The sequence below is a fragment of the Dipodomys ordii genome, unplaced genomic scaffold (genome assembly GCF_000151885.1).
Source record: "Dipodomys ordii isolate 6190 unplaced genomic scaffold, Dord_2.0 Scaffold5, whole genome shotgun sequence".
Classification (NCBI taxonomy): Eukaryota; Metazoa; Chordata; class Mammalia; order Rodentia; family Heteromyidae; genus Dipodomys; species Dipodomys ordii.
Genome location: NW_012267221.1, coordinates 12,312,780 through 12,332,369, shown reverse-complemented (window position 1 = coordinate 12,332,369; position 19,590 = coordinate 12,312,780). Strand labels below are relative to the sequence as shown.

Here is a 19,590-nt window from a genome sequence, read left to right as displayed (position 1 = left end):
TGGCTTGTCTTGTTAGACACACACATACAAACTTGAGTCCACACACAAATTTGATAATAGAAACTAAAGATTTCTTAATCTAATTGATGTGAGGGAAAAAGAAAAGTGTAAAGGGAATATGATAGCTAAGCCAACAATAAACTGACACATATCTCCCATAATCTGATTCTTTGTTTGTGCCTAATGTATCTACTATTCTTAACATAATTATATGAACATTTTAATTTTTCAAACAAGCACTGGAAAACACGTGTCAAAATGATAAGAGAACCAGAGGAGAGGGCAAAAACAAACACTGAGAGCTCGTCACGGAGCAGACTTAATACTAGCGTGGCCATGACCTCAACATTATCTTCTAGCCAGTTCTTAAATGAACATATCTCTTATTTTAGAAGATGAAGAATAAATGCAGTATTCTGGATGGTGAAAGCCTAAAAAGAGAGAGATCACATCGTGTGCTACTAGACGTACTTCACTTGCCCATAAGTATTGTAAGCATGCATAGTCATCACTTGGTGGATGATTTCTTATATTAGTTGTAATATCTGCATTCTGAAATTAGATTATGTTTTAAGGTGGTAGCTTGTTGGAAACTCATGGGACTCAGGAAAGGGTAAAATACTTGCCGGTGGATTGTAATAACTGAGAAAGTTAATGCCCTATCCTTGTACTTAACATTGGGAGAAGTTACCGGGTAGAATATCTGACCCCTGCTTTCTAGCAACTCCCCAACCACCAGAGAAGATAGAATAAACACAATAGAACAAATAAGTGAAAAATATTGTCTAAATAGTCTACGCAGGTGGCAATATACCAGCCAAAGTTCTGCTGATAGTGAAGGCACTGGGATTTGTGTGGGAATTAAAACTATTATGCACAATGGAGATGTTTTATCCCTGTAATCCTAACTAACTCAGTAGCTGAGATCTGAGACTTGTCTGTTACAACAAATCTGAGAATTTTAAAAAGAAACTGGGCTTTATGTAAATAAATGCATAAAACAGTCTCTAATTGATAACCAAATTTTTCCCCTTTTTTCACTTTGTAATTGTCTTGAGATCACTTAGAATTTTTTTAATTACATTTTTTTGGTACTGTAAGTCTTTCTTCCTGAAATCTCAAGTTCAATTATTTTATTTTACATTATTTCCAGTTTATGATTACAAATGTGCTGTTAAGCCAACCTATTTAGTGTTATAACAGGGTGGTAATGTATCTTTAAGTGGTGACATAATGGTGTACAGAAATACTTTTACTGTTTTAAACTATCTAAAATGATGTTTCTTTCTCCTAACTCATTAGCTTTGCTTATGGCAATGGAGAGAAAATAAGTTTTGAGTTTTAAAGGCTTCTAATTAGGTCATTGCCTGCAATCTACACATTGATGCCGTCTAATGGGAGCCTGTGGGTTTTTTTTTTCTGAAAATATATTTTAAAAATTATTTCTGATCTTTTGTAGACATCTCTTTATCTAACATGAATTCTTCTAAAATAAGCTTTTCTTTGCCTCTGCAAATGAGATCTCATGCTTTAGGAGTCAATCTGTCCACTTCTTGGCCTCAGTGTGGGACTCAGAGTCTGTCTCTCTGGCTGGCTTCTGAACATGTGCTGTGCATTTGGGCTCCTGGGTCCCAGACAAATAATAATTTCAGGGAAAGGTTTTGTGCAACAAAATGAGATCATTGCATAGAGGTTATAAATAACATTCACTAGTCTTGAAGGAAAAATGGATCATCTTCCCAGTTCTGCAAGTATGAGCCCATTTCACAAATACTGGTTGTATTTTTCTATGAGTTGCACAATTGAATACTTAGAATAGCAAAATTGAATGGATATTGCCATAAAACATTTTGTTCTTAACTTGTGTTTCTTAGGGGAAAAATAAAAGTTGGCAAAATGAACTTTATATTACAAGCTTACATCTATATTATTCTCAAGTAACTCTCTACTCTTCCTTGTTAGATATTTTTTTTTTTTTTTTTGTCGGTCGTGGGGCTTGAACTCTGGGCCTGGGCGTTGTCCCTTAGCTCTTCAGCTCAAGGCGAGCGCTCTACCCCTTGAGCTACAGCGCCACTTCCCTTGTTAGATATTTTTAAATCATGATTTTTCAGCTGTGGTTGGGAGAATATTTCATACTGGAGATCTGAGCCCTTGTTTTCCTCTGAAATCTTGGGGAAATATTTTCATAGTTTATCTAATAAAGTCTCAGGTAGAATATTTGGTCTAAATTTCATTAGAAATTTGCAAGACCATCAGTTATATTTTTGTCTTCTCAATAGCAGCTTGGGTTTTTCATGGAATAGGATTTTTTCAAATGCAGCAATTATGAAGTGTTTGCTGAAAACGGGACCTTTAAGTCATTAGCTGAAATATATCCCCAAAGTACTCTGCTTTTTATACAGCCCAGCATTGATTACTTTTATTTTCTTACTGTTCTTGTTTTGTTTTTGAGATAGGCTAACCTGGGTCTCTCAATTCTCCAGTCTCAGCCTCCCAAGTGCTGGGATTACAAGCATGCACCACCATTCCCGGCCCATTTCATTGTTTTTAAAATAGAAGTTAAAAAAAGAACACCAAAAAAAGTGAATTTCCAAATATTCTTTTGTTGTTGCTGTTGTTGTTATTTTATTCCACACGATCACTTTATTTGAAAAAAGTAATTAACACAGAAAGGATTGGCTACCAGCTGACATTTTTCTTGTTCTCAATGTGACTTGTTGGATTGGATATGTTTCCAGTAGGTCTTATTCTACATGGTTCACTTGTCAAGTGGTTTTGAAAACTTGCAATTCCTTTCATGTATGTCATGATAAGCCAATCCCTAAGAGCCTGTAAAAGTTACTCACCTTATAATTCATACATACTTCTATAGCAGTACACCACAGAACCACATCACCTAACCAGGGGGTGTTTCTTGGAGAGAAGAGTGAGTACTCAGAGTTGAAATTCCAGGAATCCATCTTTGCCTTCATTAAGGGAATAGGAACACAGAATTGCCATATAGTCCTAAAATAGTGCTTTGAGCTTTTAGGACTGGGGAAGGGGTTTCAGGAAGATGGGAGATAAGGCTTGTGACCAGGGGTGGATCAGGAATTTGCAAAACCAGCTGCTGGTGCTGGGACCTCCAGTAGGGGTCAGACCCTGGGAGCCCTCACTCCTAAAATACCTTCCCAATCTGGTTTTCCTTCCTCAAGATAGACTCAGATAGAATTTCATGTCCTATAACTGCTCCTCTGCCATTTTTTTTTTTTTTGTCGGTCGTGGGGCTTGAACTCTGGGCCTGGGCGCTGTCCCTCAGCTCTTCAGCTCAAGGCGAGCGCTCTACCACTTGAGCTACAGCGCCACTTCCGGTTTTCTAGTGGTTTTATTGGAGATAGGAGTCTCACGGTCTCTCCTGCCCGGGCTGGCTTTGAACCGCGATCCTCAGATCTCAGCCTCCTGAGTAGCTAGGATTACAGGCCTGAGCAACCAGCGCCCGGCTCCTCTGCCATTTTTTAAAGCAACCCAATGGCAGTGACACTTGATAACAGTGTTCATCCTTAGCTCACTGGTTGTGTTACTTCAGCTTCACCCTTCTTCCTTCCCTTCCACATCCCTGATTCAAGCAACCATGGCTCCTGTCTAGTAATGAGAAGTGAATGAAAACACAAAGTCTAAACTGGCTTGTTCCATCAGTTCTCTTTTTTTCTACCTGAGGATTTATAACTTCTGGGTAAGCTGAGAACTACCTGAGAATCAGGGGATGGTACATATTCCTATTTGCCTCTGCTTTTTAACCTAGTGTCTTTCCATGGAACACAGATTAAAAAACCCAGCCTGAAAGGAGTGTGAAGACTGAACCCATCTATACATTGGAAGATCCATTGGTATTTTGTCTGTGGACTGTGGCTCATCTGGTTCTGGTTGACAAGGTCCTGTGGTGTGTAGTAAATTTCATAGCTCTATCTAACAAGTGTTTGGACAGTGCCCCTTCTTGCCAGCTTCCTCCTTCCTGCCCCAACTTTTCCTCCTGTATTTAAGATTGGAGCCACTGTGAATTGAATTCTTCCCATAACATGTGTGTGTGCTAATGGTAGATCCACCACAGTGACCATCACAGAGAATCTGTTCTCACTTGATCTGCCCAAATAGGGACCGAGTTTGTCTGCTTTAGTTGGCCTAAAATAATCTTTGCTAACTCTTAAAACTTCTGATTATGATAAAGAATTGGCTACTACAATTGCCCTTTTGAATCAGATTTTCTTGTCTGATTCCTTATCCAATTTTGTATGGAAATTTTAATAAAATTTTATTTAGTAATGTATAAGTGTGTTATAGAAGACAGACATGATGTAATGCTTCAAATCAGAATATGTAATCCACATAATAGAAAGTATTTAGATGACAAATGTGCATTTCTAATGAGATTGGAGCTTAAATATGATCTGGTCCAATGGATGGCTTTTCACATTTTTTTCTTTATTCATATTAGAATTTGAAGTCATATATAACCATTTTCTATATCTTGAATATTCACTAATCTATTTAGTTAAAACGTAATCATAAAAGAATTGTGTGTGAGGAGGGATTATTTGAAAAAGACTAAAATAATATGTTTCTTCCTTGGTAATATTTTCTCAGGTTAAATTTTGTTAACAGGATTCTTAAATATGAAATTTTTTGCTTTTTTTATGCTGACTCCCTTATACAAAAGGGGTTTATAATGACAGTGGGTGACATATGCCAACCACTCTGTCTCACCGAATTCAAATGCATGTCTCAGCTGCACGGGATGTTCTTCTGTGCATCCTCTGAGCTTGAACAATTTGATTTGACTGTGAGTCTGAGGATTGGCTGTTAGATCTCTACAGTGTGATACTGATCGGGGCATCTGGTTTGTAGGAAATCACTACAGCACCTTTCTTTGTTTCCTCTTCTTTAGACTCTTTGATTTAAATCTTGTTTAACTCTAAAATTGGGGTGGGTTTTGTTTGTTTTCAGTATGCAAATGCTCTTATCTCCCTTTTTGGAAAACAGCATATTTTAAAAATGAATGACTGCTCTGGGAATTGAAAAGAAGACTGAAGGAAACCCAGCTACAGTTCCGCTCTTAGCTTCCCAGTTATACAAAAATACATCTAGTTATGATCTTATAGATGGAACTATCTAGTGAATTTAATTAAGTTGGATAATCATCCACCAGAACAGGCATTGTATTAGGCCCTGAAAGGCACAAATATATAATTAAGACATTGTTTTTACTCTCAGGAAGCACAGTGGGATGTTACTTTTTTGTTTGTTTAAAATTTGGGTTAAGGTAAAATACTCACACAGTATAGAGCACAAATTCTAAATATATGATTAATATACTCATGTTACACACTCAGGTGACAATATAACATTTGCAAAAGCACCCAGAAAGTATCATTTTTACTAACTGTAATGACTCACCTGACTTCTCTTTGTAGATTGCTTTTCCCTGTTCTTACCCTTTATGAAATAAAATCAGATCATACCTTTCCTGGCCTCTAAAGCTCATCATTATTTTGGTTTGATTCACTGATGTTATATGTGTAGTTGATGCTTCTCTTTTTAAATATTGTTTAGTGTTTAATCACAGAATATACCATAATTTAATCTTTTTATTAATATGCATTTGGATGATTACAATTTATGGTTACTATGAATAAAATTGCTATACTTATTCTTGTTCATGTCATGTGTTTACCATATGAATGTCCTCTTATGAAGTGACTGTAGATCATAGGGTATGTGCATGTTCAGCTGTGGTAGACATTACCACTTTTCTAATCTAACCAACAACTCATGAGAAGTAGAATTTTTCTATTTCTTATAATAATGCTTGGCATTGTTAGTTTTAGCCCTTCCACTTGGTCTTATCTCATGGGTTTAATTTGCATTTTTCTAATTGGTGATGCTGAATACTGTTTTGTTTTGTTTTTAACTGAAGTTTGAATTAAGGGCCTTGTGCTCACTATGCAGGTGTTCTACCACTTTTGAGTCATGCCCCAGGCATTTTTGCTTTCATTATTTTTAAATAGGCTCTCACTTTTCTTTTCTTTTTCTTCTTTCTTTTTGTTGGTCATGAGGCTTGAAATTAGGGCCTAAGAGCTACCCCTGAGCTCTTTGGCTCAAGGCTAGTCACCTACCACTTGAGCCACAGCTCCACTTCCAGTTTTCTGGTGATTAATTGGACATAAGAGTCTCATGGACTTTGCTGCCACAGCTTCCTGAGTAACTAGGATTATAGGCATGAGCCACCAGCACCTGGCAGGTTCTCCCTTTTTTTGCCTGGGCTGGCCTAGACCAGGATCCTCCTATTTATGCTCCTTGCCATAGCTGGGGTGACAGGTGCATGACACTGCAACCTGTTTATGTTCAACACTGTATGGATTTTGGTTTGGGGCCTACAGTAAAGCCTTGAACTCCTAGTCTCAAGCCTGTTAAGTAAATAGGACTACATATGTGTGACACCATGCCTAGTTTACTCCTTTTCATATATTTGTATGTCAACTGGTGTCCTTTTGTGTAAAACCTATTTCTTTTTTTTTTTTTTGCTTATTTAAAATAATGATTTTATTGAGGTATAATGCACATACTATAGAAGTAAACTGCTGACTTTTTAAATTGGTTTGTCGTTTGTGAGGTTTAAAATATATTCTGGATGCTGTTCTTTTATTATGTATACATATGCAACTTTCTCCAAATTTTCAGTTTTTCTCATTATTGTCTGCTTGCTTTTGATAAACAGTTATTCTTTTTCTCTTCTTCTTTGTCTTCATCTTCATCTTTTTTTTTGGAGGGAATGCATTACTAGAATTTGAACTAAGAACCTCACTCTTGTTAGCTGGTGCTCTAACACTTGAGCCATACAGACAGAGTCTTGAGAAGTTTTCTGCCCAGATTGACCTCAGTCCTCAATCCTTCTGCTCTCAGCCTTTCAAGTAGCTAGGATTATAGGCATAAACTACTGCGCCTGAGTAGGAGTTTCTCATTTTAATGAGGTCTAGTTTGTCAGAATTTTATGACTGTTGCCTTCAGTGTCATTAAGGAAATCTTTACTTTAATTCAGGAAGTTCCCTACATTTCCAGCTAGAAGCAGTGATTTTCCCTCCTCACATTTTGGTCTGTAGTTCATTTCTGCATGCATACAGTCAAGACTTTTTTTTCCTTTATGAAAAAGACATTTTCCCTTTTTGGATTTCAGTGTTCCCTTTGTTGTGAAGCAGTTAGCCGCCCTGTCTGGGTTCGTGTTTTGTTCCCTATACAGCCTGCTGTCAATCCTTCACTGTAGCAGTACAACGAAGTCTACTTTTTTAATGGTCTCCACTATACTAGGTATCTTGCATTTACTTATAAAATGTAGTATCAGCTTGTCTACTTTCATAAAAACACTTATAAAAACTCTTAACTAACATAAAAACTCTTAACTAACTAAAATTAACACAATGGAAAATTACTCTTCTTTAAAGAGTATTGGTGGCTTATGCCTGTAATTCTAGCTACTCAGGGGGTTGAGATCTGAGGATGACAGTTTCAAAGCCAGCGTGGGAAAGAAAGTCCATGAGAAAAACTGGAAGTGGCATTGTGGCTCAAGTGGTAGAGTGCTAGCCTTGAGCTGAAGAGCTGAGGGACAGTGCCCAGGCCCAGAGTTCAGGCCCCACTACCAACAAAAATAAATAAATAAAGATAAAATACAAATGAATACACCCAATGATGTCTTCAAAATCTTCTATGAAGAAAATAATTCTTTTGAAGGAAGGATAATCAGATATCAAAATTAATTTTGGAAAAATAGCTTGTATTGAAATACACTTTTAAGCAAGATGAAACAATTTTTTAATTTCTTGAATGCATCTCAAATTATAGCCATTTTTCCCTTACATTCTTTTTATTCTTTTTTTTGAAGCTTTATTTCATATTGTGAAACTTTACTACAGTAATAAGTTTTTTGAGAATTTTCTGACATCCTTTAAGGTTTGGGGTGGAGATGGATTTAAGACAGGAACTAATTATGTAATCTAGGCTGGCCACAAGTTATTATCTTCGTGCCTCAGTTGCCTGAGTGCTGAGTTTATAGGTATGCACCACTATGCCTCTTCTATACGTTTTTAAAAATTATTCTGTATTGTTACTATACAGGCGATATACAAAGCAGTTACAGTTACATTAGTCAGGTAATGAGTACATATCTTTTTGGACAATTTTGCCCCTTCCATTGCTGTCTCACAGGTTTTCCCTCCATCCCCACCCACAAGTTGTATAGCTTATTTTCAACATAGTATCTAGTGATTATTCCTGCTGCATTTGTTCATCCTTTGTCCCTCCATTTCTGTGTCCTCCTTTACCCTCCCCGATCACCTGTTATAAGTTTGTTGTTGTTGTTGTAGTAAAGGTGTTGTACAGAAGGGTTACAGTTACATAAGTAAGGTAATGAGTAAATTTCTTGTTTAACATCGTTATCCACTCCTTCATTTTTCTCCTACTATTCCTCCCCCCATGCTCCCCCTTCCAAAGTTGTAAAGCTCATTTCCAACCCTTTGAGTTACACGTTTTTAATATGTTTTTGATGTTGTGAAGGCAAAGATTGGGAATTTCTAGTTAGATACTAACTTCCTCTTCCTTCTCCCCTCGTCCTCCCCCTCCTTCTCCCCCTCTTCCCCCTTCTCCTCCCCTTCCTGCTCCCCCTCCTCCTCCTCCCTTTCCTCCTCCCCCCCTCGTCTCCTCCTCCCCTCTCCTCCATCCCCATCCTCTTCTCCCCGCTCTCCTCCTCTTCCTCCTCCATCTTCAGCTTTAGACTTAGGTCCTGGGCATTGTCCGGAGAGTCTTTGGCTCAAGCTTAGCACTCTACTACTTGAGCCACAGTGCCACTTTTGGCCTTCTCTGAGTAGTTTATTGGAGATAAGAGTCTCATGGATTTTCTTGCCCATGCTGGCTTCAAATTGCAGTCTCAGAGCTCAGCCTCCTTTGTATCCATGATTACACATGGGACACCAGTGCCTGGCTAGATGCTAACTCCGGAGCAACAGAACATGCTGCTATCTAGGCTTCAAAAAAAAAACTTTCCTTAAATTTTTGAAAAATACATATTTTTCTTGCTTAGTATTTAAGGTTTTAAGCTTTGATTATTGACATATTTAGCCAGCCAAAAACAACTTCGTAGAACTTTCAAAGCTTATTAGTTCTGGCCAGGTTAATGTAGGTTGAGTGGGTGGTTGAATAGATGACTTCTGATGTTTCTTTCAACTCTAAATTTTATGATTCTGGACTTAAAACATCCAAGAATCATAGAATGTAGAATTGGAACAATCTCTGGGATCATCTGGTCCTAGCACTTAGAGACACAGTCTAGCTCTAGAGAGGCAGGGAGAGAGAGAAAGGAGTCAGGAGTTGGGAGGCTGGGCCTCAACTCACATGACTGGTAAATGCCATGGCTTATGGAGGAAGTAGGAAGAGAGACCACATGCAGTCAAGCCAGGAAACTGATCACTGGCTGCAGATGGTGTGAAAGAGGCCAGCCATGCCCAGCGATTGTCAACAGAAGTTAAGACTGGTCACAGCATTACAGGTTACCCTGCAGTGTGGACTAGCCAGACTTCTGTATTTCCCTCCACCAGCCTGGCTAGATCTCCTGCTTCACTAGAACCAGGTTCTGGTTTTCAGGTTCCAGGTTCTGCTTTGCCCGCAATGTTTCTAACCTACTTCAGCTAGACAGTCACTAGCTGGCCATGATCATAACCCCATGGCTTCTGGCCTATTCCTGGCCCAACAAGGTCTTGTGTAAACACCTCCTCTACTTGTTAAAAATAATGCCCTTGTTCACCATCCTGATGGGAACCACCTTATTCCAATGCCAACCGTAACACAGTGTCCTGGTTTTCCCCTGAGATTTATGAACTGGTTTGAGGGTTGGTGGCCTGCTATCCTCATCCTACAATTAGGCTTTAGAGGCTGTTTTAATCAATTATGTGAATAACATTGGAAAGACAAAGTACACAGTGGGAAGCATCAATAGTTCCCTTGTGCCATTTGGGCCTAGCTTTACTTTCTTTCTATTTGGGTCATATATTTACTGAGCAGAGCCCCTGCAAAAGTCATGACTTGTTGTGTGCCACCCATTTGGGAAACCAAATTAAGAAGGACTGAAGATATAGAAAGTAGATAAGACATTATGATTTTCCTACAATTTGCAGAAAGATTCGCCAGTAAAAATGCCTCCTTGTTCATTTGCATGTTTCAAAGACTATTACAGGTCACTAACTCTTTGACAGAATTTATAATTTATGTTAAGCCATCAGGAACCATGGCTTATTAAAGGTTGATTAGATATTAAGAAAAGTGACTTTGTGAAACAATTTCTTAAGCCCATTGGAAAGGATGAGTTTAGTTTTGTAATTTCTATCCAAATTCTTGGATTGCATGATTGAGCAAGAACAAGATGCAACTGAAACTAGCTTTGTTTGTTTGTTTTTTGTTTATTTCTCACGGCTTTAATGATCTTTTCCCTTGGTTAAATCCTTTTTGCCATGCTTGGAGTGTGTATGTGTGTGTGTGTGTGTGTGTGTGTGCGTGTATAGGTGTGTGTGTGTGTGTACACGCATGCACGCATGCACGCACATGCACGCCCTCCGAAAGTTGGACAATACACAGAAGGAACTGAGAAAAAAGGACCTCTAGGCAAGTTAAAATTGAGTTATCTGTAATAAGATCAAGTGTGTGAACCATTATTACTTGACAAGTGTAGTCAGGGAGCTTAGTAGCAAGGTTGGATGTTTGAAAGGCTGGGGAGAGGCATACCCTGGTAGTAGACATTGGCTATCAGTTTTACAGAGTGAATGGCTGTTTGGACTAGATGATCCTTTGAGCAGTGATGGAAGAAATCTTAGCAACATGTTGAGCCCAAACAGTTTGTTGTTAATAATATTCATGTGTAAAAAATGGCTCAAAATCTCTTGCAAAACACAGCAGTAGCCTTCTATGTGAGTTTTCCTTACTTCTTTAATTTTCACCAATAAAATATGAGCACACTTGACACCTTAGAAGTCAGACATTATTTATTTAAGTTACAAATATACATATTCATTGGAGATTTTAAAAGTCTAAGAAGAAAGTAAAGGCTCAAAAAGAAGATGGAGAATTATGTCAGAAATCTAGGGGTTTTTGGGTTCCAATTCAAGTTTGCTTCTGAATCTAAAAGTTTCTGCTAATAACATTCAGCTAAATTTCTCAACATATTATGAAGACTAGTTTACTCATGGTTTTAAGAATATACAGGCAGATCAAAGAGACTGTATTCCATTTGGTGTTAATATTATTAAGCAGACTGTAAAACCTCATTGTTAGGAAATTAAAAAATAGAGGCATTTGAGTTTAATACTTTGGCTATTCTTTTTCTTATTACATTTTAACTTTTGCTAAGTAGCATTTCATTTAGAGTATACTGTTAATGAATTTATATTTAATATTAGGGAAAATGACAAAGTTGGAAAATATTAAGAAAGAAGAAGTAGTCATGAATAGGATAGAAATAATCAGGAAACAAATATCCATGAGCTTTGTGACCCACAAGATACTTTCAGTGGTGATGTATGTATTAATGTCATATTTATGACATGAGATGTTTCTTCTTCAGTAATGATGAGTTTCAGATGACTATTTTGTCAGATTCTAGACTTGTGATAAAGCAGACTTCTCAAGACAAATTTTAAAAAAGACAAAATGTCATTGAAAGAATAAAAAACAACTCAGGTCAGACTTTAAATATGTTATTATAAAGCTGATGTTATATATATGTATATGATATATATATATATATATACACTGTATATATATATATATATGTATATATATATAGAGAGAGAGAGAGAGAGAAAACAAGCAGAGTACTGCTAGCTCACACCTGTAATTCTATCTACTTTTCAGGAGACTGAGATCTGAGGATTGTAATTGGAAAGGTGGGAAAGTTTGTGAGACTCTAATCTCCAGCTAACCACCAAAAAGCCAGAAGTGGAGCTGTGGTTCAAGTGATAGACTGCTAGCCTTGATCACACAGACTCAGAGATAGTACATTCAAGTACTAAGACCAGCACATAAAAAGACAGAGAGAGAGAGAGAGAGAGAGAGAGAGGGAGGGAGGGAGAAAGAGAGAGAGAGAGAGAGAAACATCTAAATGTCAAAATCTTGAAGAGAAAGTAATATGTAATGAGTAATATTATTCTGTAGCTCTGTATGTCCTATGTCATATCCCTCTACCCCACTCTAGTAACTACCAAAACCTATAGTGGCCCAGGTGATTCATATAAGCTGTGTGGAATTTGAATATAACCTACATATATCCTCCCCTATACATTGAATCATCTGATCTGATAACTTTTAATTCTATTGTAACATAAATGACAAGTGAGTAATGTTACTGTACTTTAATTGTTTTAACTTTTATTGTTATATTCTATCCTGCCTTTTTTTTTCTCAAAAACTATTTTCACTCCATGGTTGGTTGGATCTGAGCATGCAGAACTGTGAGCTACAAAGGGGAATTACATAGCTAATATAGCATGTAGAAATGGGGGACATTAAAATGAAAATTATTACTCCATTAGTATAAAATTTCAAACAACATATGTATAGGGCATGATTATTGAAAAGAAATTGCATTTTAAAAATAAAATGTAAAAGACTGAATTTTAAAAGTGTGCATTTCTTAGCATTAGCTGCCATCTCCTTGGGCCTGTGATTCTGATAGAAATCACAGGAACTCACATATCTGCCTTCATACTATTTGGTGCCTGCAACTGGAACCAGTAGGATCCTAGAAGGAGAGGTCCTAAGGATGCGGACATGTGGTCCATCTCCTAGGGCACCAGATAGACAGTCCCAAAGAGAGGCCGGGGATCAGTAAATTCTGTTAAATAAATGAATGTCTGATTGCTTCTTTTCTTAGTGGGAATTTTATGTCTTTCATTTAGCAGTGAACTATTCACTTTATTGACTTAAAATCTATTATTACTCAGATAAATAAGATAAACAGATGCACAAAAGATTGGACAGGCCTGTTGAGGTTGATAATGAATGCCTTTCTTTTATTTTTTTTATTTTTTATACCTTTCTGAAAAAATTAGCTGTTGGTAGAATGGTAGTATGATTTCAGTAATAAATACCTAAAACAACCAAATAAGTGTTGCTATTCTGAATTTTAAGGTAGCACTATAAAACCCAAAGCACTTCATTTCAGGTAGATATGGGGAACTTTCTATCTAAAGCACTCTCATATTGCACCTCTGTCCAGCAGAATGTTCTCTGATGATGGAAATGTTCTAGATTGTACCATCAGCTATATTAGCCACTGCCCCTGTGGGGCAGTTAGGCACTTAAAGAAGAACTGGATTTTCCATTTTCAGACACGTGTCACTTGTGACTCTTACATTAGCAAACATAGCTAATATAAAAAATGCAAATACACACTCTCTGTTTTTAATTTTCATTATTCCATTTTGAAATATGAAATTGAATATTGTAGTTTCTGATTTTCAGATTGCTCAACTCTGTGCATAAGAGCCCTGCCAATGCTGGTGACTAGCATGGAAAGGGAAAAGAAATCCAAAGCAACCAAGGTGATGAATTAAAGCCTATACAAAAAAAAATGCAAAGCCCCTTGTTTGTTATATAGTATATACCTCTCAAAGATTATTATATTTATTTAGACCAAGTCATAGTGAAAAATAGATGGCTTATCACTTCGAAGATTTTTGGATCGTTATGAGAAGGAGTTATGAGCAAGTACCTAAGAAAAAGTTTCTTAAAGATTCAAACTGCAACAATGTTGCTCACACCAAGTGATAACAGGTTTTCCAGAGTCTCGTTAATGAAATAGATTAAAAGGCATATTTAAAGTTATTGAATTTTTATTTAATGGATATGCATTTCTATTATAATTTTTCTGAATATTTTATTCTTACTAAAATAGCTGCCCCTAAGTATAAGTCATTGGTGTAAAAAATAATCATAAGGCCAGGCGCTGGTAGCTCACACCTGTAATCCTAGCTGCTGAGGAGACTGAGATCTGAGGATCATGGTTCAAAGCCAGCCTGGGCAGGAAAGTCCAGAGACTCTTATCTCCAATTAACCACTAGAAAACAAGAAGTCGTGCTGTGGCTCAAGCAGTAGAGTGCTTACCTTGAGTTGAAGAGCGCAGAGTTCAAGCCCCATGACTGACAAAAAAAAACAAACAAACATAAGTACTTTTTGACTTACCCAGCCACAGGAACTATAACTGATTACATATTAAATGTATATTACACATTTCGTCAAGATTGTCACATTTGAGACCTCTTTTGTCATCTGTTTTCTTTGATTTATATGTTATAGAAGCCGTATTACATTTCCCCTTTGGATGATATTTTGTCTTACTTTTCCTTTGTCTTCAGAAGCCTGCTTTATCCTAAGTCAAGAATCTGGGGAACAGTCCCTTGAAGCTCATATTTACTGTAGAAGAAACATTATCATGTCATAAGTATCACAATACCTGCAGCACCAGTAAGCTTATGGATATTTGTTCCTGGTGATTTTCTTCAGGCTTCATTAGATCTGCCTTCATGGAATGTAAGAATTACATCTGAGATCTTGCTTTTTGAAAGGATTGGGTTCTAGATTTAGTAACAACAGCAACAACAACAATAGTAATAACCTTGGCTTTTGATGTACCATCTGTATAACAGTCCAGTGTCATTAACCCTATTCTCCTTGTGCAGCCATCACATCCTAAGTATTATAAGGTGATGTTTCTGGTTTCCTGGAGATTTTTGTTTTGTTTTCCTCTTTCCAAGAGAACTGCCACAAAATTTCCTGAGTTTTTCTTTGTATCAGTCAAGAAACATCTGTTAAAACCCTACCAAATGATATTTTAAAGTAGAATTGAATTAGTGAAGCTATTGTTCATCAACTTACACAAAAATACTGAAAATAACTTTTAAAATGAAAATATCAGCCACTTAAAATAAAAAGATGCTATCCTTTTGCTTCTTGATTCTCTTCTGAAAGAATGATGTCAGAAGCTCAGGTAATACTGAAGTCTAATGATAAGCGGGAAAGAAGAAAGACCGCGCTTGTATAGGATGATATCACTTACCTTTCTTTAATTTATTTTTCAAGTTTGTTTAATAATACCTAGACTTAAGCTATCTTTCATTCGTTTGATCCTAAGACAACAATGAAAAATTTTAATTCACTTTCCTGTGTGTTAAAATGTATAATTAACTTTCAATGTTTTATAAAAATATAAAAGCTAAAACTACCTTTCTTTACAACATGAATTTGGTTTACTTATTGCCATGGCAGCCAGGTAAATAGTAATACACCCCAGTGGACCTCTATTTTTTATCCACATAAATTGTATTACTAATTCTTCATAAGATCTTTAAAATTTTTGTTACCTCAGTAAAGGAAGAAAAGGCTCAAGCACTGGAAGAGAAGCAGTCAAACTTTACTTGACTACAGAAGGAGTTGAGGGGGTGGAAATGTGTGTTGCTGAGCAAAAGAGTTTTCAGAGCAGCCTGTTCTGGTATTTTATACCAATTATGTGCAGCTATTGCTTTGAATAATTTTGCCGCCCTGCTGAGATTTCCTTTTTACAAATCCTGGAGCAATTATAAGATGGAAGTCTGGAATGTATAAACAACGTCCTTTGAACAGTAAATGAGCCTCATTCTTCTAAAAACTCAAGGGTAGAAATGTACGACCTCTTATGCTATGGTTTTCTGCCTTCCCTTCCTTCTTCAACAAAAGCTGACAAATTAGCATCTACTTCCAGAGTGTACAGAAACATGACTTTTGGCCTAAAATAATAATAAATCACATCAAATTAACAAGATCTATTGCTACAATACAATAGCCAGTGTACTGAATACCTGTTCAGTACAACTATTAATTATATATTTCTATTTGATTCTATTTCTCTTTTTAACCTTAACACAAGAATGTTTAGTGGGTTACCTTTTTCTCTGGCCCTGAAACAGATTGTTGTATACTGCGGGGAAACACACAACACCCTTAGAACATAACATTGGGCTGAGTTTCCAAATGCCAACTTGTTTTATGTAACAAAGCAATCTGTGTTAACCATAGCAAACAAATAGAAAATACCTTAAAGAGAAGTCAACTGTCGCTTGGAGTTAACTATATAAAGGGTGAACTCCATTATTTACTGAACTTACAGACCTCATACAGTGTTTACGATAAGGTCTGGAGAGTTGCCTAGCACTGGAAAATATACAATTAAACAACATATTTGAGTAGCCTTTTATGTTGGTACTGCCAAAAGACCATCATTGCACTCACATGCTAGTCATTCTTGGAACTCTTAACATAAACAGGAATAGAGAACATTAATTTGTAATTCTGTCTAAGTGCATGGGGGATTTTTATTTTCTTTTATTCACAGAAACCCCCTTAGAAACTAAAAGATAGCAGTAATGAAAGAGTCCCTGCATGAGAACGGCTTCTTTGACTATGGAAGAAAAAAATTTCTTTGACTTTTGTTTTCTTTGCAACTAAGCCTCAGAAATCATTCTGCTGTCTGGACTTTCATTTAAGCTTCTATAAATAAGGGAGATTGTATTTAAATTAACCACAAAATGAATTTTATTTCTTTAGAAATAACACTGAAATTAATACAAAATGCACTTCCCAACTTCCTTCAGACCTTCCCCCCTAATACTAGCAAGTGCTAAGAGACAACAAAATATTACAGATTAAAATGAGCCAAAACACAGGCAACATTTTAAGTACACCTTGTGTTTATGTAGTAGATCTAACTCAACTAAAATGTAAGGCTGATTTTTCAGTAATGATGGCAATAAGAAGAGAGACAATATATAACTGAAGTGATTTTTTAAAAGGGAAATGGAAGAATATAAAAGATTGTTTTATAGTTCTGTCACCACGAAATAGAAATACGTATTTTAAATACACATGATGGGTTTTCCCTACAGTATTCTTTTTCCTATCAGTTTCTCAGGGATGTTTGGCTTTGTAATGCTTTAAAAAATAGTTTTTATAGACAACAAAATTAACTACAGCTAAGTGGCCTGACATAAAAAGGCAAAGGTATGATTCAATGCAGGGAGGAAGATTTGAGCTCATTTAAGTCTCTGGATCCAGCTATTCCAGCTGCTCTGCCTCCTTTCTGAAATTAGGGAATTTACATAGCATGCTAATAGAGATTTGAGCTGCTAGGCACAACATTTACCTATTATGTAGAAGAAAAAATATCTGTCAACCCGAAATAGAAGATTGGCAACATATTTACGTACTTGAGTGACAGAGAAAGTCTACTATTAAAAAGTTGAAATAATTACGTCTGGACAGGATTAATTAAACAGCAATCTACACATGGTGAGAACAAAGGAGGGTATTCTTAGGAGAGGATTTAAGGGCTCAATAGCTATGTGCACAATATCATATAAAATGATGCTTATCAAAATGAACTCCAACAATTAAGAGGGTTTTTTTTATTAAACAGTTTGCAGTTCCTTCCCCCCCTTCTTTCCTTTATTCTTTGGTTTATTCCTTCTGTTTTTTTAAATTTCTGTGCCCTTTGTCTTGTATATAAGTTTATCTGATTTGGGGGAGAGAAGAGGGAAGCACAGAAATGGTGGGAAAAAGGGTGAACTAATCAGCAGTGAAACCCACTAGACACTATATTGTAAATGAACTATACAACTTTGAGGGGAGGGATGTCAGGAGGGGACAAACTGGGATAGAACATGCAAGTAGGTGAGAGCGTTCAAAAGGAAATACTCTAGTTACCTGACGCACACAATGTAGCCCCTTTGTACATCACCTTCACAATGACATTAAAAAAATCAAATTAGTAATAGAAATTAAACAGTTTCTAGGAAAAATAGTTACTAGAACTGTAACTTCACAAAACAGAAAAATATTTACCTCCTAACATAGCCTGAAATTTAGTAGTTTATAGCCTGCAAATACAGACAACTTTTGTTCTTTAGTTTCTTTTACAATATAAATCTTCATTTCTCAAAACATCATCAGAATATATGAAAGATTAATGTTTTTGTACATTTTTAATTGTTAAAATGCTGTACAGAGGGGTTTCAGTTACATGAGCAAAATAATGAGTACATTTCATATTAAGCATTGTTGCTTCTCCTTTGTTTTCCCCCTACCATCCCTTCCCTCCCACCTCCTCACCAAAGTTGTAAAGTTCCTTTTCAACATAGTGTTTTGTACATCTCATTGGAAAGATTAATATTGACTTAGACAAAAAGATTTTCTCTGCACAGCTTTTACCTCTACTTTTTGGACACTTAATTGTCAATTGCAAGTGATTAACTAGTGCTTGAAATCTCTTAAGTACACGAATATGATTTGACCATTCTTGGACATACTTATGTGTTAAGAACATAGCCATTTCCAGGTATATATGTAAACTCGACTTCTTCTTTTCTAGAAGAAAAAAACTACTATAAACTTTTTCTTACTTTTTAATGGCTCAAGATTTGAGGTATAAATGATCAATTATTTTGTGAACTTTAATAATTATCCTATGTAAGATAATATTTTTCTTTCTTTTTAAACAAGAAGTTTATTTAAACAACAAGACACTTGACTTGAGGGGAAAACTATCTAGGATTCCTTTTTTTAGAGTAATTTACCCCTACTTAAAGACAGATTGCTCTACATTAACAGCTATGTACAACAAAAAAGTTATAAAATTTTCCTTGGTTTTATGTCCTTGATAAATGAAAACATTAAAATTCTCCAATCAAACAAGGTATGCAAGGATTTTTGTTGTTTTTTTCTTTTCTTTTTTTAAAACAGTGAGAGCAAAATAACTTACTGAAATATAAAGATAAAAGCTGAATGAGCATGCCATGAATGGAGAAGGGGGATATCTTCACAGAACCAGTATTTTCCCCATCCCATCTCCATTTGATGCCAATCAAAATATACCATTGGCCATTTAGTTTAAAAGAAAAAAAAAGACAAGCAATATGCTTGTGCACATACACCAGTTACTTTATGTACAATAAAGGAATAGGGAAGGGAAAATGAAAGAATAGAGAAAACTATACTGTAGTAGTCAGGATGTGGTGGAACCAAATTGCAGTTTTCTAATTAAGAATGTATTCTTGGTCTATAAGAACAAAGTTCTGGAGCAAAGTAGCAGCTTCCCTTTTTTAGTAGACACCTCCTGTCTGCTGCTGGAACACATCAATTGTATCTCCATCCTCCATTTCCACCTGTGCAGGTGTGTCTGCTTCATTGATTGGCTGCCCATCAAATCGGAATCTGATCTGCCTCACTGACAAACCCTGTCGTTCACAATAGACTTTCATTGGTTTACTAAGTGGTGTGTGCCTCTTAATCTTAAACTGTACCACAGAACCATCCTGTCCCACCACCTTCAAATTAATATGATCCTTGTTCACGGTCTTGATTCCTTCCTTGGGCTTTTCTTTTTTTTTTAATTTAATTTAATTTTTTTTTGTGAACATACTGTACAGAGGGGTTACAATTGCATGGGCAGGATAATGCATACATTTCTTACCAAGCATTGCAGCCTCCTCCTTT

At 36.3% G+C, this 19,590-nt stretch overlaps 2 protein-coding genes across 6 annotated transcripts in view; one reads left to right on the top strand and one right to left on the bottom strand.

The window, feature by feature from the left end:
* Rbms1 (RNA binding motif, single stranded interacting protein 1) overlaps positions 1-19,590 on the top strand; it is a 225,942-nt gene that overhangs the window by 5,643 nt on the left and 200,709 nt on the right. The window lies entirely within an intron of this gene.
* LOC105993766 overlaps positions 18,911-19,590 on the bottom strand; it is a 67,551-nt gene continuing 66,871 nt past the window's right edge. The window contains exon 4 of the mRNA XM_013027129.1: positions 18,911-19,474. Coding sequence (XP_012882583.1) covers positions 19,197-19,474 — 278 coding nt within the window. The 3' untranslated portion in view covers positions 18,911-19,196. The remainder of the gene's footprint in view (positions 19,475-19,590) is intronic.